This window comes from Giraffa tippelskirchi, chromosome 9 (genome assembly GCF_054371585.1).
Source record: "Giraffa tippelskirchi isolate mGirTip1 chromosome 9, T2T-mGirTip1v1.2.pri, whole genome shotgun sequence".
In the NCBI taxonomy this organism is placed as follows: Eukaryota; Metazoa; Chordata; class Mammalia; order Artiodactyla; family Giraffidae; genus Giraffa; species Giraffa tippelskirchi.
Genome location: NC_137283.1, coordinates 6,897,698 through 6,922,443, shown reverse-complemented (window position 1 = coordinate 6,922,443; position 24,746 = coordinate 6,897,698). Strand labels below are relative to the sequence as shown.

The 24,746-nt window shown below is 43.3% G+C and overlaps 1 protein-coding gene across 19 annotated transcripts in view; it reads right to left on the bottom strand.

Moving 5' to 3' along the window:
- CNOT10 (CCR4-NOT transcription complex subunit 10) overlaps positions 1-8,631 on the bottom strand; it is a 56,908-nt gene extending 48,277 nt beyond the window's left edge. For all 19 annotated transcript variants that reach the window (XR_014064563.1, XR_014064564.1, XR_014064565.1 and 16 more), the window contains exon 1: positions 8,367-8,631. Coding sequence is in view for 12 of the 19 variants with exons in the window: in XM_081527065.1 (XP_081383191.1) it covers positions 8,367-8,388 (22 nt within the window). In the remaining 7 variants the exon portion in view is untranslated. The remainder of the gene's footprint in view (positions 1-8,366) is intronic.
- Between the last annotated feature and the right edge of the window lie 16,115 nt (positions 8,632-24,746).

Here is a 24,746-nt window from a genome sequence, read left to right as displayed (position 1 = left end):
GAAATGAAGGCCTAACGAAATCTGCTGCTATACTCGCAAAACAATGTTGATGCCTTTGTGATGGAAAATTTTAAATAAGAAGGATGTTATTTCAACAAAAAATAATTCAGGTTTACCAAAGCCACCATCCAGCTAAGGTTCACAAACCTCACATGTGGTTTTCTATCAGTGGACCAAGTATACCTGTCTTAGCAAAGTCCTATACATGATGGCTGATTTTCCACAGCTCAGAGGAGCACCATGGGACCAGCAAGGCTACACACTTGAACACAGAAGAGATAAAGGACAGCCTAGCAAGCACCAAGAATATCAGCACACTCTGGGGAAGACAGGCAAAGCAGAACACTGCCAGTGTGGAGAAGCATTTCTATTTTCATACCTGAGAGTAGTTTGGGGGCACTGATTTACTGTAGCTTTCAGATATTAATACTTATTAATGTATCAGTTCAGAAAGCTGAGATTTTTCCTCAGACTTTTACATTCAACTTAGACATCTCACTCTATTTAGAGTTTTCATTTTAAAGGGCTGTGATGAATGTTTGATTTCACTTATACTTTCAAACATAAAATTTTAACTACTTTAAATAATTTAATATAATCCATTTTAGGAGCAACCTTTGACTTAAAAATACAAAATTTCCTAAGAACTCAAATAGCTTATAAATCTAAAAAATTAAGCTTATGAAAACAGTGACTCTTTAGTTATGTGCGTGCAATAATATGGAAAGGCTTCAATTTACAATCACAACTCTAAGTCAATTATTTACTCAATTATATATTTTAAATTGGAATTATAAGACTAAATTCTTAAATGTTAAAAACACTTAAAATATCCTATGCAGGTCACTTAAAGATAATTTATGTACAGACTCCATTAACTACACTTTGATTAAAAAATAAAAAGGTTTAAAAAACCACAAGATTCCTTACTGGACCTTGAAAAAAGCAAATGGCAAGACAGTATTGCACAGTTTATTTCTTCTTTTGCATACATATACACATACATACAGTTTTCCCTCGTGGCTCAGGTGGTAAAGAATCTGCCTGCAATGTGGGAGACTGGGGTTCAACCCCTGGGTGGGGAAGCTCTCCTGGAGAAGGGATGACAACCCATTCCAGGATTCTTGCCTGGAGAATCCCAGGGACAGAGGAGCCTGGTGGGCTGCCATCTACGGGGTCGCACAGAGTTGGACATGACTGACACGACTTAGCAGCAGCAGCAGCCAGTATTCTTGCCTGGAGAATCCCATGGACAGAGGAGCCTGGAGGGCTACAGTCCATGGGGTCTCAACGAGTCGGACACGTGTGTGTGTGTGTATGAATATATATTTGATGTGAGCTTGGATAGTCTGGCAGAACGCCACCTCAGTCACCTGAAGAGTGAGACTGGGCTCAAGTGATAGAGAACTTCTTATTTTTTACCTTATATACTTAATAACAAGCAAAATGTTGGGGTGTGTTAAATAAAAATAGCCTTGGCTTAAAGTTCTCTCATTTTGTTTGTTCTTCCTACCACTAAAGAAAAAAGAACTTTTATTGGAGCATAGCTGCTTCACAACGCTGTGTTAAGTCTCTGCTGTACCGCAGAGTGAGTCACTTACACGATACCCACAGCCCCTCTTTTCTGGATCGCCCCCCATGCAGGCCCCCACAGAACACTGAGTCGCGCTCCCCGTGCTGTCCACTGGGCTCTCACGCGTCACCTCCTTTATACACAGAATCAGTAGTGTATCTGTGTCAGTCCCAGCCTCCCAGTTCGTCCCACGTCCCTCCTTTCCCCTTGGTGTCCATACATTGGTTCTCTCTGTCTGTGTGTCCATTTCTACTTTGCAAATAAGATCGTCTATACCATTTTTTTCAGATTGCACATATATGCTTTAATTCATGATAGTCTTTTTCCTTCTGACCTACTTCACTCTATACGACGGTCACCAATTCCATTCATGTCTTCTTGCCATTTTTCCAGTCATCCTGGCTCAAGATTTCAAAGCCATCTTTAAATACTCTTCTCCTGACTTCCTATTACTCATCTGGTCGTCTTTCTCTTTTTCACGTAATCAATAAACACACATCTCACCTCAGCTGATCGTCACAAGCTATAACCAGGTGAGGTAAATAAATCAGGAAGCTATTAGGAATAAATTAAAAGACTATTAGGACCCCCATTTTACAAATGAAGCAGGCTCAACTTAGAACCTTTCTCAAGGAGCAAGGCTTCACGCTCACCAACTATTCCCAATCTTCCACAAGTTCAGCCAACTTCACTCCTTCAATGTTCCCACACCTGCCTCTCTTCTCCATTAACCCCTACCCTAAAGTAGTGCTCGTCAGCATTTTTAAAAACCAGGGCCTACGATGAGCCCATTTAACCCCTTTCCAAAACTATGAGGTAGACATAATCATTCTCTTTCTCCACACAGGAAAACTGAAGCTTAAAAAAATGGTTTCTTAAAATCTGCCCAAGGTCACAGAAATAACAAGTGGCACAAGCAGGATGAACCTAGGCTGTCTGACGTCACACCCCAGGCTCCTAACTCTTCATCACTTACCTGGCTCACTTACAACACAAACTCGTGGGCTAGTGGCTAAGACTTTGCGTTCTCAAGGCAGGGTGCCCGGGTTCTCTTCCTGGTCAGGGAGCTAGATCTCACACGCTGCCACTAAAAGATTCTGGCTGCCCCTGCTGAAATCCCTAAGGCTCCTCTTTAGTTAGAAAGAAAGTCCACCTTCTTCCATGGCCTGTATAAGGCTTGAAGAAGCTGGCCTCTGCCACAATTCTAACTTTGCCTCTTGCCAGGCTTCCTCTGCTTTCTAGGCTATGAACGTGTTGAGTGCTTTGATACACCAGCTGTTGGTCTAGGAGCTGGAGGTAGCACGCGACTGAACAGACAAATTGCTTGTCCTCACGGTGTTTATGCTCCAGGGGTCTTCCCGCTGTCCAAGGGGTCTGCACAGTGGATACTCCTCCCACCTGGATCCTTCTTGCCCCATTTGGCCAGCTGGCTCTTTATCGTCAGGGTCTTTGTTCAAATGTCGTCTCTAACAGAGCCCTTCCTCCTCTCATCAATCCACTCAAAGTAGGATCCCAGCTCTAAGTTATCCTCTATCCTCTTATTTTCTCTTCACATTTTTTTGTTTTTTGGGGCCACACCATGCATCATGTGAGATCTTAGTTCCCTGACCAGGGATGGAACCCACACTCCCTGTAGAGGAAGCGTGGATTCTTAACCACTGAATCCTTAGAGGAGAGTCCCTCTTCTCAATTTATCACAGCTTGAAATCCTAATTATTTCTTACTCTGTCTACATATTTATCTGCCTTTCATGTATATTACAAGCTCCATGAGGACAGAGACTTTGCAGTGCCTGGTAGGGTAGGCTAAACCAGTGAATATTTACTGAATAAATTAATACCACAACATTAGCTGGTTTCAGTTTCTGGGCTTCCAGTTTTGTTTTATGTAAATCTATCCTTACCTACTTAATACAAAGTCAACCTGATTACCCAGGCAGGAAGTTTCCTACAAAGTGGGCTATAAGCTTAAACCAATCAAAGCAACAATCACTTTAAGCCGTATTTTTCTGTGACACGTATTACACAGCTCTTCCCAAACGGGAGTGTCACTATTACAGGGCTGACTCGAAAAGACTGAAGAGTGGAGCATCAAAAGCAGGGACTGTGTCACATCCATTTCTTCAATATCAAAGGCAGCGCTTGGCACTCAATTCTGGCGAACCAAAGAATGATTAAGTAGAAGAGTAACTGAGCTAAGACTTGAAAACTAGATAGATTTCAGAGCTAAAAAGGTCATTCCAGGCAAATTCACTGATATGGACAAGTAGGAATGGTAAACCTGGGGGAGAGACAATGTCCTAAATTGAGAAGGAATATGCTGGTCACCTTTCCCTTCATGGACCAGAGCCTTCTTGTGGTGAAGGGGCTTTGTAACTCAATGAAGCTGTGAGCCATGGCGTGCAGGGCCACCAAAGACGGTGAGTTACAGTGAAGAGTTCTGACCAAATGTGGTCCCCTGGAGGAGGAAATGGCAACCCACTCCAGCATTCTTGCCTGGAGAACCCATGGACATGAGTACCTGTATGAAAGGCAAAAAGATATTACACTGGAAGATGAGCCCCTCAGGATGGAAGGTGTCCTATATGCTACTGGGGAAGAGCAGAGGGCAATTACCAATAGTTCCAGAAAGAATGAAGTGGCTGGGCCAACACGGGAACAACACTCAGCTATGATGTGTGTGGTTGTCAAGTCTGATGCTGTAGAGACCAATACTGCATGCTGCTGCTGCTAAGTCGTGTCAGTCATGTCCGACTCTGTGTGACCCCATAGACGGCAGCCCACCAGGCTCCGCAGTCCCTGGGATTCTCCAGGCAAGAATACTGGAGTGGGTTGCCATTGCCTTCTCCAATGCATGAAAGTGAAAAGTGAAAGTGAAGTCACTCAGTCATGTCTGACTCTTCGTGACCACATGGACTGCAGCCTACCAGGCTCCTCCATCCATGGGATTTTCCAGGCAAGAGTACTGGAGTGGGTTGCCATTGCCTTCTCCACAATACTGCATAGGAACCTGGAATGTTAGGTCCATTAATCAAGATAAATTGGACACGGTCAAGCAGGAGATGGCAAGAGGAACATCAACATCTTAGGAATCAGTGAACTAAAATGGATGGGAATGGGCGAATTTAATTCCGAGGACCATCTGCCACTGTGGGCAAGAATCCCTTAGAAGAAACCGAGTCGCCCTCATAGTCAACGAAAGAGTCCAAAATGCACTACTCGGGTGCAATCTCAAAAACAACTACTTAATCTTGGCTTGTTTCCAAGGCAAACCGTTCAACATCATAGTAATTCAAATCTGTGCCCCAACCATTGATGTTGAAGAAGCTGAAGTTGACCAGTTTTATGAAGACCTATGGGCCTCCCTGGTGGCTCAGATGGTAAAGAATCTGCCTGCAATGCAGGAGACCTGGGACTGATCCCTGGGTCAGGAAGATCCCCTGGAGAAGGGAATGGCTACCCACTCCAGTATTCTTGCCAAGAGAATTCCAAGGACAGAGGAGCTTCTAGAATGAACATCAAAAAAAAAAGATATCCTTTTCATTAATAGGGGATTGGCATGCAAAAGTAGGAAGTCAAGAGCAACCCAGAATAACAGGCAAGTTTGGCCACAGAGTAAAAATGAAGGAGGGCAAAGGCTTACAGAGTTTTGTCAAGAGAACATGCTGGTCATATCAAACACCCTTTTCCGACAACCCAGGAGACGACTCTACACATGGACGTTACCAGATGATCATACTGAAATCAGACTGATTATGTTTTTTGCAGCCAAAGATGCAGACTCTGTATATAGTCAGCAAAAACAAGGCTTGGGGCTGAATGTGGTTCAGATCATGAGCTCCTTATTGCAAAATTCAGGCTTAAATTGAAGAGAGTAGATAAAACCACTAGGTCTTTCACGTATGATCTAAATCAAATCCCTTATACGGTGGAGGTAATGAACAGATTCAAGGGACTAGATCTGGAGTGCCTGAAGAATTATGGATAGAGGTTTGTAACATTGTACAGGAGGCAGTGAACAAAACCATCCCAAAGAAAAGCAAGTGCAATAAGGCAAAGTGGCTGTCTGAGGAGGCTTGACAAATAGCTGAGGAAAGAAGAGAAATGAAAGGCAAGGGACAAAGGGAAAGATATACCCAACTGAATGCAGAGTTCCAGAGAAGAGCAAGGAGAGATAAGAAGGCCTTCTTAAGTGACCAATGCAAAGAAACAGAGGAAAACAATAGAATGGGAAAGACTAGATATCACTTCAAGAAAACTGAAGATATCAAGGGAATATTTCATGTATGGATTGGCACGATAAAGGACAGAAATGGTAAGGATCTAACAGAAGCAAAAGAGATGAAGAGGTGGTAAGAGTACACAGAAGAACTATACAAAAAGGTCACAATGACTAAGGCAACCACAATGGTGTGGTCACTCACCTAGAGCCAGACATCCTGGAATGTGAAGTCAAGTGGGCCTTAGGAAGGAAGCATCACTACAAACAAAGCTAGTGGAGGTGATGGAATTCCAGCTGAGCTATTTCAAATCCTGAAAGATGATGCTGTTAAAGTGCGGTAGTCAATATGTCTTCAAATTTGGAAAACTCAGTAGTGGCCACAGGACTGGAAGAGATCAGTTTTCATTCCAATGCCAAAGAATGGCAATGCCAAAGAATGTTCAAACTACTGTACAATTGTACTCACTTCACATGTTAGCAAGGTAATACTCAAAATCCTTCAAGCTAGGCTTCAACAGCACCTGAACTGAGAACTTTTAGATGTACAAGCTGGGTTTCGAAGGGGCAGAGGAACCAGAGATGTAATTGTCAATGTTCTTTGGAACATGGAAGAAGCAAGGGAGTTCCAGAAAAACTTCTGCTTCATTGACTACGGTAAAGCCTTTGACTGTGTGGATCACAACAAATTGTGGACAATTCTTAAACAGCTGGGATTACCAGGCCACCTTAACTGTCTCCTGAAAAACTTGTATGCGGCTCAAAGAGCAAGTTAGAACTGGACATGGAACAGCTGACATGCAAAATTAGGAAAGGAGTACAAGGCTATATATTGTCACCCTGGTTATTTAACTTCTACGCAAAGTTCATCATGTGAAATGCCGGGCTGGATGAAATAACAAGCTGGAATCAAGACTGCTGGAAGAAGTATCGACAACCTCAGACACACAGATGATGCCACTCTAATGGCAGAAAGCAAAGAGGAATGAAAGAGCCTCCTGATGAGGGTTAAAGAGGAGAGTGACAAAGCTGGCTTGAAATTCAACATTCAAAAAACTAAGATCATGGCATCTGGTCCCATTACTTCATGGCATATAGAAGGGGAAAAAGTGGAAGCAGTGACAGACTGGTATGTATAGTCAAAGCTACGGTTTTTCTAGTAGACATGGTTTTTCTAGTACTCTTGCCTGGAAAATTTCATGGACAGAGGAGCCTGACGGGCTACAGTCCATGGGGTTGAAAAGAGGCAGCAACTGAGCACACATGTATATATCAGGATTGCTGCTGCTGCTGCGTCGCTTCAATCGTGTCCGACTCTGTGCGACCCCATACACGGCAGCCCACCAGGCTCTCCCGTCCCTGGGCTTCTCCAGGCAAGAATACTGGAGTGGGTTCCCATTTCCTTCTCCAGTGCATGAAAGTGAAAAGTGAAAGTGAAGTCGCTCAGTTGTGTCCGACTCCTCGCGATCCCATGGACTGTAGCCCACCAGGCTCCTCCGTCCATGGGATTTCCCAGGCAAGAGTACTGGAGTGGGGTGATACCAGGCCACCTTAACTGTCTCCTGAAAAACTTGTATGCGGCTCAAAGAGCAAGTTAGAACTGGACATGGAACAGCTGACATGCAAAATTAGGAAAGGAGTACAACAAGGCTATATATTGTCACCCTGGTTATTTAACTTCTACGCAAAGTTCATCATGTGAAATGCCGGGCTAGATGAAATAACACTGGCTCACTTTAACTTCAATCCAGTTTGTCAATTATTGAGATCGGGATCTAATTAAAAAATCCTGGAGCACATTTTCTTTTCCTTCTTAAAAAATATATAAACTTTATTGTAAAAAGTCTGTGTTGACCACTTCTAAAACCTGTCATCTAAGCTCCTTTCAACAAAACGTGGATGGATGCCACAGAGAACAGTATTTTCTTACAGTAAACAGGTACCAAGACCGTCCCAGAGGGAGGCAGGAAAGGATTTTATATTCCTCAACAGGGAAGATCCTAGGAATGGAGTCGTCATCCATAAAGAAAACCGTCGAGATTAATCTTGATGAACTAGGGGGGAAAAGGTTCTAAATACCAAGACACCAGCACAGACCGAAGTGAGAAACAATAACGTTATGTCTATTTCAGTAAGTGGTTTTCACAAAGTTAATTACACAGGACGTCGCTGACCACAAGCAGGCTGGTGTGGCCGAAGCCACCCAGGTAAGTGTCGTAGCCTGAGCTGCGGGCCATCAAGGCAGCTGCGTCTCCGGGGTGAACCTTCCTTGCTCTGCCTTCCCCAGTGGGCAGTCGAAAAGTCTGTGAAACGGCCATCTAGACTCACGCTTTTTAAACCAGAGATATTCCGAAGAGCAAGGCAAAGGCGACCAGAAGCGGCTTCATGTTGCATTTCGTAAGAAACTACTGGACCTGGGGCCCAAACTCACATTAGCGACGGCAGAGGCAGGGTCTAAGGGAGAGAAATGCACGCCCCAAAGGGAGTAGCCCTGGAGTCCCCACCTGGGGCCCCGCGGCAGCAGCGCAGGGCTTGCCCGGTCCCGCGGCTCCCGCCGCGCGCGCGGGCGCCTCACCTGCAGGCTTGTCCGCAGCCATCTTCCCGCCTCGGCTCGGATTCTTCCCTGCAGGTGGCGTGGCCTCCGCTCCAGCTGCCCAGCTGGCTGCTGTCCTGGACGTCGGAGGACGAGCCTGCGCCCACCTCGGCTCCGGGCCCCTGGGTTCCGGCCTGGGGAGTGGGCAGACGGCGGGCTAAGGAAGTGACGAAGGCTAGTTCGCGTCGTCTAGCAACAGCAACAGCAGCATCCCCTGCCCGGGCGGCACCACCGCCCGCACTTCTGCGCGGCTTCCGCCCCGCGGAGTCCCCTGACACATTACTTCCGGGCGCCGAGGCCGGCGTGGGAACGGCGCCGGGCCCCGCCCTACGCCAGCGTCCTCTGTGCCCCGCCCCCACGGCGTGCGCGCGCCGGCCGGCGTGCGCGCGCTCGCGCGCCTGCGCGCGTGCTGGACGGGCTGGGCTGTACAGGGTCCCTTGTGCTTATGCTGGTAACGATTGGTGACAATTGCTAAATATCCGAATTCTTGTCCCTTATTTCACATGAAACCACAACTACACCTCATATCTATGTGTTAAGCGTTGAGCCTTGCACTTGGCTTGTACACTTGTAATAATTTCTCACAGCTTTGTGGGAAGGCAGAGTTGGGGGTTTGAAAGCAAAATAAAACATTTTATTTTAGAAGTTTTAGATTTACAGAAAAATTGCAGATGACACTTGGAGCTCTTGGGTACTCCTCACCTCGTTTCCCTTGTTGTGAGCATCTTGAATAATTATTCAAGACGTACCCTACTGAGGTACGTCTGTCACGTATGAGAAACCACCTCGGTTGGTATATTGTTATTATTAACTAAATTCAGCGTTTAGAAAATTAAAAAAAACTTTTTTTTTTCCAGCTAGTGTGCCTTTTCTGTTCCAGGATCTTGTCCAAGATGCCACATTAAATTTATTCATGTATGCTTAGGCTTTTTTTTTTGACTGTTCCCCGCGGCTTGTGCGATCTCAGTTTCCCTCACCAGATAGCTAACCTAGGCGGGCATCCGATTCCTAATCCCTGGGCCGCCTGGGAGTTCCCTCCTTACGCTATTCTTGACTGGGATCACTTCTCAGATTTGCCTTGTTCTTGATGACTTTGACAGCTTTGAAGACTACTGGTCAGGACTTCTGAAGAATGGACCTGGATTTGGGTCTATACAGCATCTTTTCATGGTAAGACTAGGGTAATAGATTTTAGGGAGAAAGACCAGAGGAGTGACTAGACATTCATGTTGCTGCAAATGGCGTTATTTCATTCTTTTTTATGGCTGGGTAGTATTCCACTTGGAGAAGGCAATGGCACCCCACTCCAGTACTCTTGTCTGGAAAATCCCATGGACGGAGGAGCCTGGTAGGCTACAGTCCGTGGGGTCGCTAAGAGTCGGACACGACTGAAGCGACTTAGCATAGCATAGCATAGTATTCCACTGCTTATATAAACCACATCCTCTTTACACGGACATTTATTTTATATTGTGGTTATAACCCAATACTACATTATCTTGTTGCTTAAATTGTTATGTAATGTACCATTATGCAAATGTATCATAATTGAAGTATTTATTTAGCTGAGCAGTTGGGTATTTTTGTCTATGCCTAGTAAGGCCAATATGAATATTCTAGTATGTCTTTTGATGAGTATGTTAGAACCCACATAAAAAGACACCTGAAGTGTTTATTGATCTTGCTGCTGTGAGGAAACTCTCAATAAAAATAGGAATTAGCAGGAAATTGATAGAATTTGGGCACTTGCTTGATGATTTTAAAGAGGGATTAGGGAAGTTGGGGGGTTGGCAGTTTGGAATTAGATGCATTCAGGAAGCAGACAATCAGTGTTCCAGTGTCTTAGTTTTTATCCAGGAGGCAGGAGGATTAGAGGAAGGCTGGAGTTATCCTGGGTCAAGGGGCAGCATCCCTCATGTCAGAAGAAGGAGGTGTTCCATCATTTTTGTGCTTGTGGAGGGCTTTGTTCCTGTCTTGTTGCCACAACAATCATGGCGTAAGCTTCTCTGAACTAAACATGTTCATATCCTGTGAGAGCTGTGTATGTCCAGCTGGGAATGTTCTGCTAGCAGAAGTGTTTCTCATTTCTTAGTCTCCAGGCTTATCAGCAGAGCGAGTTTTCACTTGCTCACATGTGATCCCACCTGTGGGTCCGTATCCATTTCACAGATCAGGAAAAGGAGGCCCAGATGTTAACCTACTTTCCCAAGTAACAAGACTATAAGCAACTGTTATCTTAACCTCTACATTCAGCTTTAAAGTTTCTGGAATTTGCCTGTATCAAAGACATCTTGGGTCTCTTCTCTCATCTTTCAATATTGGCAGCTCTCCCTCATTTACAGAGAGGAAGAAGAGTTAATTCTCACCAGCCATGACGAGTCAGTTCACGTCCAGCTAGTGATGGTATGATCGTGTACCCACAGTGCCTCAAACCTGTGTGGTCTTTGCCATTTGTGGAAGCCTGTCTCCAAGGATGGTTGCCAACAGTTCCTCCCATCCCAGTAGACACATGCTGCTCTTCCCTCCACTTTGAAGATGAGCTGTGACATGCTTAGACCAACCGAATGCGGAAATGATCCTGAGCCAATTTTGGTTCTAACCTTTGAAAGGCATGGCAGCGTCCACTTTTCCTCTCGTGTATTCACCTGCCGTCCTGCGAGGCTGTCCTGCTAAAGACTATGGGAAGGAGATCCAAGATGCCCCAACTGACAGCCAGCACCAAGGTTCCTGACGTAACAATGAAGTCTTCTTGAACCTTCCAACCCAAACCAGCTGCCAGGTCAATGTAGTAAGGTGAGTGATCCTAGCTCCCATCATATGAAGCAGAAAAATTGTTCAGTCCACCCCCAGAAGCGTGAAAAATAAGAGGTCATTGTTTTGGGGGTTTTTTGGTATCTAATTTTTAAAACTGAGATATAAGCACATACATGCAATCCACCCTTTTATTGGATTGGCCAAAAGGTTCGCTTAACTTTAAGTAAAAAAGGCACATTTGTATTTTCACCAAGACCCTTATTGAATAATGCATTATTAACTGAACAAACTTTTTGGCCAACCCAATAAAATGTGCAATTTCATGGTTTTTAGTATATTCACAAAGTTGTGCAAACATTACCAATATCTGATTCTGTGTCAAACTGCCAAGGTAGAATTTTTTTTTAGTGACTCAGTGGTTTCTTCTCCTTGAGGACATTTCCAATTTACAAGTGAAGAAAAAATATATTAGGCATATTTTTATTACTCTCTGAAACATGAATTCTGGAAGATTATTGCCGCTATAAATATGGAAAAATGGAGTAATTAAAATTTTATCATGATGATGAGAGATTTTGAACATAGAAAAGTACAGAATATGTTGTGATGTTTATTTACCACTCAGATTTGACCAGTGTCAAAGTTTGCCACATTTTCTTTTGAAAATCATCACTTGTATAGATGAGTCCAGTTTATATTCCCTTCCTGATTTTATTTCCCTTACTCCTTTCCCAGAGATCTAAAGATGGTATGTGTCCCTGAAGTCCATGTTTGAAACATAATATATGCATAAAAAACATTTATTTTCATTCATTCAACTTTATATAAACATCACACTGATAGGACCATTCCGAAACTATTTTAACGCAACACTGCATTTTTTAAGATTTAAATATATATTCATCAGTTCAGTTCACTCAGTCATGCCCAACTCTTTGCAACCCCATGGACTGCAGCACGCCAGGGTCCTCTGTCCATGGGATTCTCCAGGCAAGAATACTGGAGTGGGTTGCCATGCCCTCTTCCAGAGGATCTTCCGGATCCAAGGATCGAACCTGCAAAAATATATATTCATAATGTATAATATTTATACAAAATATATCATAAACATGTAATATATACTTATATTAAACAACATGTATAGTTTATTTTAACTACTGTTTAGTATTCCACCAAATCATTATCACTTAGGTATAGTTTGGTGATATGATCCCTACATAAAAGTCTCATAAATGATAAAGGGCTTTCCTGGTGGTCCAGTGGTTAAGACTCCACGCTTCCACTGCAGGGGGACTGCAGGTGGTGTGGGTTTGATACCTGGTCAGGGAACTAGGATCATACATGCCACCCAGCGTGGCCAAAAATTTTTTTATAAAACTAAAGAACAGGAAAAGGCATTAATTATCTCAATGATGAGTAATCTGTAGGTAGACTATTCCAGTGGTAGGTCAGTGACTCACCATGTCAAGATGCAATTTGGCATCCCTGGGATTCTGTCTGTCTTCCTCTTGTGGTCCCAAGATAGCAGCCATCGTAACTCTGAGCATCATACTGTTGCCTGTCTTGGTACCCAAAGCAGGAAGCGGACAAAGAGGGCAAAGCGTTTTCCTTTTCTAGCTTTATTCTCCAACAAGTAGGTACCACATTTCATCAAGAGGCTATCAATTTACTATTAAAAATAAAGTGTGCCGACAATTAAACTGACTTGATGTTTTCTTATCCCTTAGAATTTTTATTTGATGCTTATATAAAATACCTCTTTGAGACAAAAACATAAAATTTAAAAATATTATATGTTACTCTTGAGTATACAAAACAAGAAAATAGAAATGATATCAATTAGCTATGGCATTTTCATAACATCTTCCCACCAGAGCTCCACTTCAAATTGCTTTTCAATTCAGTGCTTCCTTGTCTGTCTTCTTCCCCAAGACATCACTCTCTGTGCTCCCAGGAACACTGGCAGGACAGCAGCCTCCTCAGAATCACCACAGTTATCTCAAGGAGTCCCATTCTGTAGGTTTTAGTTGTGACACTTTCTGGATCTTACCAGAAGATGTCACAAACCAGGAGGCTTTTGGATCAAGTTTGCACACGCATAGGTAATGACACACATACCACAGCAGTCCTCTGCCAGACTGTGAGAAGCCCGCCAGTTTCAGAAATGAAAGAATGTGTCTCAAAATCAGTGCAGTAGCTAATTGTACCCAGAAGTCTCTCACCAGACTCTTCCCTTAGTTCTCCATGGTCAAATCGGTTGCCTGCCCACGACTGGATCAATTACTGGCAAAAGAGATTCCAGTGTGTGCCTTGGGTTCATTGCGATGTATCCACAAAACATTGATGTGGGGGATCAATAAAATCGGGGTTTTATTATGTAGGAGGAACAGGAAATGACCGATAACAGGACTGTCTCATCACGTTAGCAGATTTGTCTCTTATGGACAAGACTCTTAAGTCATTTCCAATTTTCATTTTATTGGGAAAACCCAAATGAACCTTTTGGCTAACCCAAAAGGCGCAACCAAAAAAGTACAAACATAGCCATAGCACCCACCCTTGTCCATGTGCGCAGTTATGAGAGTTTCTCTAGGCTGCACGCTATAAGATGGGATTTTGCTGAAAATGTAACAAATTCTGTGTGTCCACCCCCAGCTTCATCTCATCATGGACTCGTTCTGTCTACTCTTCCTCTTCTGATGTTTTGCTGCTGAAATATTTTAAAGCGAGACCCAGACATCATACCCATTCACTTCTAAACACTTCAGTATGCAACCTCGAAAGGAATATCCAAATACTTTCTTGCCTAACCACAATGCCATTATCCCATCTGACAAAATTTCAAATAACTCCTTAATATTCAATTACCAAGCTGTACTCAAATTTCCTCTATTGTATACAAATACTCTTTTTATAATTTCTGTTTAAAATCAGGATCAAACAAGATCCCTTTCATTTGGTTATGTCTCTTGTGTTTCTTATAAGTCTTTTAAGTCTAATGTTTCTCTTAATCTAGAGCAGTTTCCTCGCCTTTTATTTTTTCTTTCATTGACTGGTTGATGAAATTAGAGTCCAATATAAGATCCCTTCTTTGAGATCTGGTGTATTGCTTCCTTTATGCTCAGTATTTCCTGTGCCCTAGAGATCAGTTTTGTAATTTTTAAATTTTTATTTATTTATTTTTGGCTGTGCTGGGCCTTCACTGCTGCTCAGGCGTTTCTCTGGTTGTGGTGAGCGGGGGCTTCTCTCTAACTGTGGTGTTCAGGCTTCTCATTGGGGCTTTCCAGGTGCTGCTAGTGATAGAGAGCCCACCTGCCAGTGCAGGAGACATAAAAGGCGCTGTTTCAGTCCTTGGGTCCGGAAGATCCCCTGGAGCAGGGCATGGCAACCCACTCCAGTATTCTTGCCCGGAGAATCCCGTGGACAGAGGAGCCTGGCGGACTACGGTCCATGGGGTCACAGAGTCAGACAGGACTGACGCGACATTGCGGTGGCTTCTCTTGTTGTGGAGAATGGGCTCTAGGGCATTTGGGCTTCAGTAGTGGCTCCTGAGCTCTGGAGCACAGGCTCAAAATTCATGCACGGGCTTAGTTGCTCCGGGGCATGTGGGATCTTCCCAGTTCAAGGATTGAACCTGTGTCACCTGCCCTGGCAGGTGGATTCTCCACCACTGAGCCACCTTCCCTGGTAGCTGGCCTGAGATCAGTTTTAAAGGCTTGATTACATTATGGTTCAATTTTTTTTTCCCCTTGAGAATCCTTCCTTGCCGGAGTCCTGCTCCAGCTGGTCCAGCGGTTCCCTCAGGATGGATGGTGTCGGCGTAGAGAAGAAACAGCGAGACTAGGCAGGTGTGAGGCAGAGTCAGCGTCTGAGCTTTATTTTTCAAAGGGAGCTTTTTATATCTTAAGTTGTACATAGAGGAAAATGTAGAGTCATGCCAAATTAGCTCAAAGGGTCAGCAGTTTTTGGCCTTTATCGAAACCAGGATACTTGTTTCTATATCTTATTTACAAAAGTCTCATGTTGTTTACATCATCTTCTGGCCTGGAGGCCTGCTAACATCTTATGACTCTTTATTGATAAGGGTTGATCAGCCAGAACACTTTTTCTAAAAGTATGTTTGTATCAGGCACAGAACGTACCAGAGCTACATTTTTCTAAAGAATACAGGCACAGTGGATTATGACAAAGGATTCATTAACTCAAAGTTTCAAAGTAAAACCTGTTTTTTATAATCTATCTTTTGCCTTGAGCTTAAGGGAAAAGAATGTGGTCCCATAAAGTCATGGTACGGCAGGCTGAAACAATGTAGCACCAAGGTCAGTTCTTTCACAGAAATCACCAGCTAGAGTAACAACTGTCTTATTATTTTTATATTAAGGCTAAACGTTTATTTTTATAAGTCTCTAACTACTATACCTTTATTATATAGGCTCAGGATGTTAAGAGCAAAAACATAGCAAGTAAATATAGACCGAATAACAGTTTTATCAAGTAATATTTCTTATGTTTTTCCAATAGGCTTTCTCCCCCTCGAAGGGCTCTGTGCCCACTGGGGCCTTTTATGCATTCAGGCTCTCAATGCTGTTTATTGTTGGGGAGCAGTCATGTATACTAGTTCTAAAGGTACAGGCACATTTGTCAAGCAAACTAAGATGCTAGCAAAAGGAGCTTAGATGAAAATACTCTTTTTTATGAATAATCTTATAGAGTGCCACCGTTCGGGGGGCATGTTGATTAGAGTTTTAAATTGACCTGGTTAGGAAAGGATCAGGGAAGGCCTTCTGCCTAAGTCACAGAAATTAGGGAGCAGTCTATTATAGCAAGCATCGGAAAGATATCATCTTTAAGGTGAGCACCGAGGCAGCTTATCGAAATCCCTGAGGCCTGAGTTGCCTTGCTTGTCAGGTCCTCTCCTCATGACCTTGTCATGGATGGGATCTCGTGTGCTGGCTCCCGGCACTTCCTGGGTGGTTCTGTGCACTTTCTGCATCGCTGTCTGGAGGTATATGATATTTGCTATCTCACTTAAAAGAATTTTTATTTATTTTTGACTGCTCTGGGTCTGCATCGCTGCACGTGGACTTTCTGTAGTTGCAGTGACTGGGGGCTACTCCCTACTTGCGGTGCACAGGCTTCTTATTGTGGTGGCTTTTTTCGTGGAGCATGGGCCCTAGGGCGTGGGCTCAGCAGTTGTGGTGCATGGGCTTAGTTACCCCACAGCACGTGGAATCATCTTGGACCAGGGATCGAACCCATGTCCCCTGCTTTGGCAGGTGGATTCTTAACCACTACCACCAGGGAAGTCTCTCATTTTTTTTAATGTGTATTTTAGTTTAGTTCAGTTCAGTTCAGTTTAGCTTTTGGCCATACCAAGTGGCACGTGGGATCTTAGTTCCCTGACTAGGGATCGAACCTGCGTCCTCTGCATTGGAAGTGCAGAGTCTTAATCACTGGGTAACCAGCGAAGTCCTGCTATCTCATTTGTGTGCGTGTGTGGGTGTGTGTGTGTGTATGAGAGAGAGAGATTAAGATTGATGCTACCCAGTCTGGTAGAATCTGACTGATCCTACCCAGTCTGTGATGACCTAGAGGGGTGGGAGGGGAAGAGGGAGCATCAAGAGAGGGGGAATATGTATAATTATGGCTGATTTGTGTTATTGTACAGCAGAAACCAACACAACATTGTAAAGCAATTTTTGTCCAATTAAAAAATAAATTAAAAAAATTAAAAGTTAAAAAAAAAAGATTGATCCTAGGGAGTTCCCTGGCAGTCCAGCCATTAGGACTCCAAGCTTACTGTCAAAGGCCTGGGTTTGATTCCTGGTTGGGGAAATAAGATCTTACAAGCCTTGCAGCATGGCCAAAAAAATTTAAAAAAGATTGTTCCTTGGGTTTGTACAGTGCCAGTCTGATCTTTATACATTTCCTGTCAGCCTTTTCCCTAATGATTTCAGAAGCTCTAGTGACCACTGTGTTAATCAGTTATTTCGCTAATAGTTGAAGCAATTTTCAAATTTTGACACTCCTGCATCTCTTAACTAGAATCCATAGATTTCACACGCTAGGTTCTCCCTCGCCTTTCCCTAGTCCTAGCCCTGGCTAGAATTCTTCCTCTCTGAAAACCTTTCCCTTGTCTGCAGAGATATTCGGTTACACTGAAATTCAGTTTATATCAGAAATGCAGGAGGAATGCTTAGTTCTTTCCCTATAATTATCAATTTTCCGAGGAGTCAGTTGATGTCCTGACAATCTCTATGGCTGTTTCTTTTCTAAAAAATTATTCAGAATTCATTTTTTTATATGTTCAGTATGTTTTAATCAACTACATTCCTTAATATTCTTACAATCAAAATTATTCCATGTGTGCCCATGGGAGCACACAGCCCTGATGATTGTCCATTATTATACTTCTACTGTGGCTCAGTGGTAAAGAACCCACTTGCCAATTTAGGAGACGCGGGAGATGCCAATTCAATCCCTGGGTCGGAAAGATCCCCTGGCAGAGGAAATGGCAACCCACTCCAGTATTCTTGCCTGGAGAATCCTATGGACAGAGGAGCCTGGAGGGTTACAGTCTGTGGGGTCGAAAAGAGTCAGACACGACTTAGCAACTAAGCACACAACGGTATGAAGCAGAAGTGTTAAGCAGAACTCTGCTCTTAACCCCCAGTTTAGCTGTTGTCATTGTGTGTGTGTTTTAGATACACCTTTATATTCATCAGTTTCTTTGCTTATCCTTGCTTCTTTTTTTTTAAGTAGCTATATTGAGATATAATTCATGTACCATACAACTCATCTATTTATTTATTTTATTATTTTAAAATATATTTATTTATGTTTATCTGACTGCGTTGGGTCTTAGTTATAGCATGCGGGATATTGATCTTCATTGCAGCACATGGGATCTTTATTTGAGGCATGCGAACTCTTAGCTACGGCATGTAGGATCTAGTTTCCTGACCAGGAATCGAACCCAGGCCCCCTCCACTGGGAGCAGAGAGTCTTAGCCACTGGACCACCAGGGAAGTCCCATAACTCATCTATTTAAAGTGCATGGTTTGGTGATTTTTAATATATTCACAAAGTTGTGTCATTACCCCCTCAATCTAATTCCAGAACATTTTCATCACGTTCAAGAGAAGCCCTGTACCCTTTACTAGTCATTCTCAGTTCCTCCCAACCCACATTACCATGATTCTAGAACTAGAAGGCACCCTCACAGAATGTAGCCCTCGCCTCACTTGCACTGCCCCATTCCCCAGGGTCCTCTCTTTTTACCCTTTTCCAACCACTTACCCCTGGTAATCAGTTTCTTAAGTTCCTGAGAATCGCACATTCCCCCCACCTTTAAAAATATGTAAAATGTGAACATGTCTGAAGTAGAGACTCTTAGCCATTTACCCCAAATGCGTTCATCTTCCAAAGTCATACAGTCAGGGGAGGGTGGGATGGATGAATTGGGAGGTTGGGATTGACATATATACACACTGCTGCTGCTGCTGCTAAATCGCTTCAGTCGTGTCTGACTCTGTGCAACCCCATAGGCGGCAGCCCACCAGGCTCCCCCGTCCCTGGGATTCTCCAGGCAAGAACACTGGGTGGGTTGCCATTTCCTTCTCCAATGCATGAAAGCGAAAAGTGAAGGTGGAGTCGCTCAGTCGTGTCCGACTCTTCGCGACCCCATGGACTGCAGCCCGCCAGGCTCCACCGTCCTTGGCATTTTCCAGGCAAGAGTACTGGAGTGGGGTGCCATTGCCTTCTCCGCCATATACACACTACTGTGTATAAAATAGACAACTGATAAGGACCTACTGTATAGCACAGGGAACTCTACTCAATACTCTGTAATGACCTATATGGGAAAAGAATCTAAAAAAGTGTGGGTATGTGTATAACTGATTTGCTTTGCTGTACAGTAGAAACTAACACAACATTATAAATCAACTATACTCCAATAAAAAAGAAAACATTGAATATAACAAAAAAACCCAAAGTCATACAGTATGTAATTTTCACTTGTCAAACACTCCCTTCATAACTACTGCTTCAAAAGGTTGTTGCATGCCTTCTTTTTCTCTTTTCTCCCAATTCTCCATCCTACTGTCTGGATTGTAAATGTGATGGCTGGAGATCCAATAGCTATCTTAGACCCTGAAGCCAAGGTCTTTGGGATGGGGGAATATAAAGCTTAAAGAACCTGCATTCTTAATGATATCTTAGACACTCCATGCCAGTTCCAGACTGTATTTGTGTGTATGTTGCATGCAAGATTTATTCATTGTACATTTGGGTGTTCTATCACATAATGCTGAAACTAATCCTAACTGCTTCAGTTTCTAAATGAAACTAAGGAATAAATCTGATTTGATTTTTTGTTGTGTCATCTAAATTTACTATTCCATTATTTACAGTCCTACATAAATCCTGTAATAACATAGAATGAAAACTGTAAGTTTATATTAGAAATGTTGGTATTGTGATATCATCAGGGCTAATATGCTGGTGTTCATGTGTATGTTCATGTGTATTTTATAATATTTTGTAACAAATGAGAAGCAGAAAGAGCAGAAGAAAAATACTGTTCTAAGAGTGCTTCTTTGGGGGATGTGACCTAGTCCAGGAGTCAGGAGACACAGAGAAAGCCTGAAGAAGCTAGATCTGAAGGGTAGAAATGAACAAAGTGTAGGGAAGAGCAGGTGCAAAGGCTTGTGGTGGGAGGGATCCTGCTGAGTGTGAGAGATGAGCGTATACTCATTGTGGCTTAAGCAGAGAATGAGGGGCAGGGAGGAGTCAGACAGGCCATATTAAGAGTTCTGTTTGTTTCCTGTCCCACAGGGATCACTGTCATTTATCACCTGATGTTCAGTGTTTGGGCTTCCCAGGTGGCACTAGTGCAGGAGACGTAAGAGACACGGGCTTGATCCCTGGGTGGGGAAGATCCCCTGGAGGAGGGCATGGCAACTCATCCCAGTATTCTTGCCTGGAGAATTCCATGGACAGAGGAGCCTGGTGGGTTGCAAAGAGTTGAACATGACTGAAGTGACTTAGCACGCATGCTCGTCCAGTGTTTTAAAAACTGTTCTTTTTCATATATTTTTGTCCTTTTGTTGTTTTCTCTACCTTTTCCTCAATGGTTACTTAGTATTCCATGGTATGAGTGTGTCCTGATTTATCTAGTAAATCCTTCACAGTGATCATTGAGATATTTTCTGATTTTCTGGTATTTCAACCAGTCTTACAACTAACATCTTTACACGTGAACCTTGTCTTCCATTACACAGTAGCTGTGCAGACACAATTTGTCAATAGAAGGGCCCAATGAAAGAAAAGCCAAATGCGGATACTCTTTAGGTAAATGAAACAAGACTTCTCTCTTATGGTCATTTTTCTTTCCAGAACTGCTGTCTGTCATCCCAGTCAACCTCCTTCAGGAACGCCCAGTTTATTAGGTAGATCAGTACCTGTAAATCCCTGTTATAAATTGTTTCATGTTCTTTCTTTGTGTTCGGGACTGCTCAACCATTGCCGATTAAGAGGTAACATTAAGCAACTGTTTTATTTTTTAATGGATTAATTTTAAATATTTATTTATCTGGCTGCACCAGGTCCTAGCTGTGGCACTGGGGATCTTCGATCTTTCTTGCGTCGTGTGGGATCTGTAGCTGTGGCATGCAGACTCTTAGTTGCAATGTGTGGGATCTAGTTCCTTGACCAGGGATCGAATCTGGGCCCCTTGCACTGGGAGCTAGGAGTCCTAGCCACTGGACCGCCACGGAAGTCTGTAGACAGGTGTTTTAAATGTCCCTGGACCTTCTGTGATGAAGAGGAGGCTGTTCTGCCCCTCGCCCGCAGGACGGCCTCATTTCCTCCCTGGGCTTGTTGGCTGCATTGATGAATGTTAGTAGTTGGCGCCAAGGGAAGGAAAGCCACGCCCAGTCATCTGTTGGGTAAACCCAACGTGTTTTGTATACCTGGGGGATTCCAAAGGAACTGAGCAGTCAGAAAACCAGTTGATCAGCAGCATTCTGTGGAGTGAAGAGAAGTGCAAGCTTCAGACCCTAAACAATCTCGCCGTAGATGGTAGATGTGTGTGCTGGAGGTCAAGGGAGGTGCAGATGGGAACGTCTGGGTATCCAGGGTCACATTCAGCCTCCAGGAAATCAACGGCCCCTCCTAGGCCCAGAGTTCTGTGCGTTTGTATCAGCCCGGGATGTGCTAGGCCAGGTGACTCTCACCAACACAGCAGCTAAATCCTATGGGATTTCACTGTGGGACGCCCTCAGCGTGACTGGTCATCACCCTGCCGAATCTCAGTAAACACAGCCTGGTCCATGATATTCCTGAACTCAGAGCTGAGGATGCAGGACAAGGTTCAGTGCCTCATAGCCTCGGGGATCATTCACCAGATCCTTAGACCTGATCAGCGATCTGGGTGCAGGCCTTCCAGTTCAAAACCTAGCAGCATCTTTCACCGTCCATTCTTGAGGAACCTATGCCCATGTCTACAGCCACTGCTGCGCCTACTCCAAGATCTTATCACACTAAACCTCAGAATTGGCCTTGAACCTGGTCCCCGACTCTCCATACACCTCCCATGTATGTGGCTCTCATTACAGATGTATTGGACAGAGTGAGTTTAGACCTTTGGGACAGGTGCATATACCTACATCCCAGGCTTTCCAGGTGGTGCTAGTGGTAAAGAACTCGCCTGCCAGTGCAGGAGACGTAAAAGACGCGGGTTCAATCCCTGGGTCAGGAAGATCCCTTGGAGGGGGGCATGGCAACCCGTTCCAGTATTCTTGCGTGGAGAATCCCACGGGCAGAGGAATCTGGCAGGCTACAGTCCATAGGGTCGCAAAGGGTCGGACATAACTGAAGCAACTTCGCATGCTTATTAGCTAACTTAAAACATAAGTTTACCACTGACCGCTAGGTGGCACCCCATCACAAGTTATACTGTTGTATGTTTAGGCTCAGCATTTTAAGACCAGTTGCGTTAAGAATGTGGGAGCTGACCAAGATAATACCTCCCTTTGGAGTGTCAGGTTTAAACACTGGGTCCAGCTCCAATGTGAATTTCAAGAGCTTGGCTGAACGATAAACACAAGTAACCATACAGTGAGCCTAGTTGGGACCTCTCCGCTCTTTCAGCCTGTGTTTGTTGAAAGAATTAGCCACTGTCTTTCTGTAGAAATGTCTCTTCTGTGACTTGTTTCTCTCTGAATCTCCAGAGACCCTGGTGCATCCCAACCTCATGTCTCCCCTCCTGTCTCTCCTCCTCAATCCAGGTGGTTCAGTCTCAGAGCTTTGCCAACCTGGAGTATGCCTTCTACCTTTGCCTTTTCGTTTATCAATAAAACAAGAGTAAGAACGATAGGACCCAGTCCTTTTGCTTAGGCCGTGCAGTAAGTCCCCTACATAGGAATGAATTCCACTTGAAGAATGCGTTCTTAAGTCCAACAAAGTTAACCTAGGTACCCAACTAACACAACTGACTATACAGTACTATACTGTAATAGGTTTACAATACTTTTCACCCAAAGATACATAAAAAAACAAACACAAAAAATAAAACATTTTTAACCTTATAGTACAATATCTTGAAAAGTACAGCAAGACACTGTAATACCTGGCATACAGGGGCTGGCATCAAGTGAACAGGCAAGAAGAGTTACTGCCTGGAGAAGGGAGAGGAGGTGGGAGATGGTAGGGCTGAAGGATCGTCAGGCTGCAGTTGCACTCATGCTGGACATTACTGGCATGGGTTCTGGTTCCTTGCTGGAACCAGATGCATGTTTTCATCTTTGAAAGTTTGCAATTTGAAGGTTCCTACGTAGGGAACTTAGTGTACAAGGAGGCCAAGACAGCACTGTTACTATAGTAAGTCATGCACATGCAGATAAATCAAGGTATTTTCTCCTGTGGGTAACTTTGATTGTTCTGGCTCTTGGCTACTGTTTAAATTCCTGTGATGACTGTAGCAGTTGAACGTCACTCAGTTGCAGCAAATGCTGGAAAATTAGACCCAGCTCTCTCTGTAGCTTGTCCTGTGCTCTTGCAAACAGACAAGACTTGCTTTATTTCATGTCCCTACCATTAGGGAATGTTTTTTCAGTTGAAGTATAGTTGATTTACAATAACTTCCCTAGTGGCTCAGATGGTAAGGAGTCTGCCTGCAATGTGGGAGACCCAGGTTTGATCCCTGGGTTGGGAAGATCCCCTGGAGAAGGAAAGGGTAACCCATTCCAGTAATCTTGCCTGGAAAATCCCGTGGATGAAGGAGCCTGACAAGCCCCAGTCCATGGGGTCACAAAGAGTTGGACACGACTGAGGGGCTTCACTGATTTACAATACTATATTAGTTTCAGGTGTTGACAGCCTAGTGATTTAAAATTTTAATAGATTATACTCCATTTAAAGTTATTATAAACTAATTGGCTATATTCCCTGTGGTATACAGTATGTTCTTGTGGCTTACTTATTTTATATATCTTAGCTTATATCTCTTAATCTCCAGCCCCTATCTTGCCTCTCTCCCCTCCCCACTGGTAGCCACTAGTTTGTTCTTCATATCTGTGAGTCTGTTTCTGTTTTGTTATATTCATTAGTTTGTTTTATTTTTTAGATTCCACACATAAGTGATAACATACAGTATATGTCTTTGATTTATTTCACTTAGAATAACGCCCTCTGGATCCATTCATATTGTTGCAGATGGCAGAATTTCATTCTTCTTTAAGGCTGGGTCATATTCTATTGTATATATATAAAATATATGCATAATATATTATGCATATATAATTTAGAATATAATATTTGTTTTATTATATTTATTTAATATATAATTATATAAATACAATTTATATTTATATTATATATGCATATATATTATATATATACACCAAATCTTCTTTATCCATTACATTTTTTAATGAACACTTAGTTCGCTTTCATATCTTGGCTGTAATGTTGCTATGAACATTGGAGTGCGTATGTCTTTTCGAATTAGTGTTTTCATTTTTTTCGGGTATATACCCAGGAGTGCAATTTTGCTGGATCATAATGGTGGTTCTATTGTTAGCTTTTTCAGGAACCTCCATGCTGTTTTCCACAGTGGCCGTACCAATTTACATTCCCACTAACAGTGTACAAGAATTTCAACTCTGCACATCCTCGCCAAGACGTGTTATTTATGGTCTTTTTGATGATAGCCATTCTGACAGGTGTGAGGTGATATCTCAGTGTGGTTTTGATTTGCATTTCATGTCCCTACCATCCTTGATTCAAAGCATTTTCAGCCTCCAGTGTGTGTCAAGGCTCTGTTTGTACTGGACACTGGACACTCTGAAGGACTTTGGCCCCAGAAGGATATTAAAGAGGGCAGAGGATTTTAAAGTAGGGAAAAGAGAGGGGAGATGGACAGGTCAGTTTCAGTGAGAGACAGAGGTCAGGCTGACTGCTTTGGGCGCTCCCTGCTGGTTTGTATTTTGCTTATTTTGAGAGAAAATAGAAAGTGAGAAACCAGTGAGGAGTGAAAAGATACTGAGGGCTAACCTACTTCTGGTTTGTAGGATGAAAAACAATTTTTGTTTTCTGATGATAAAA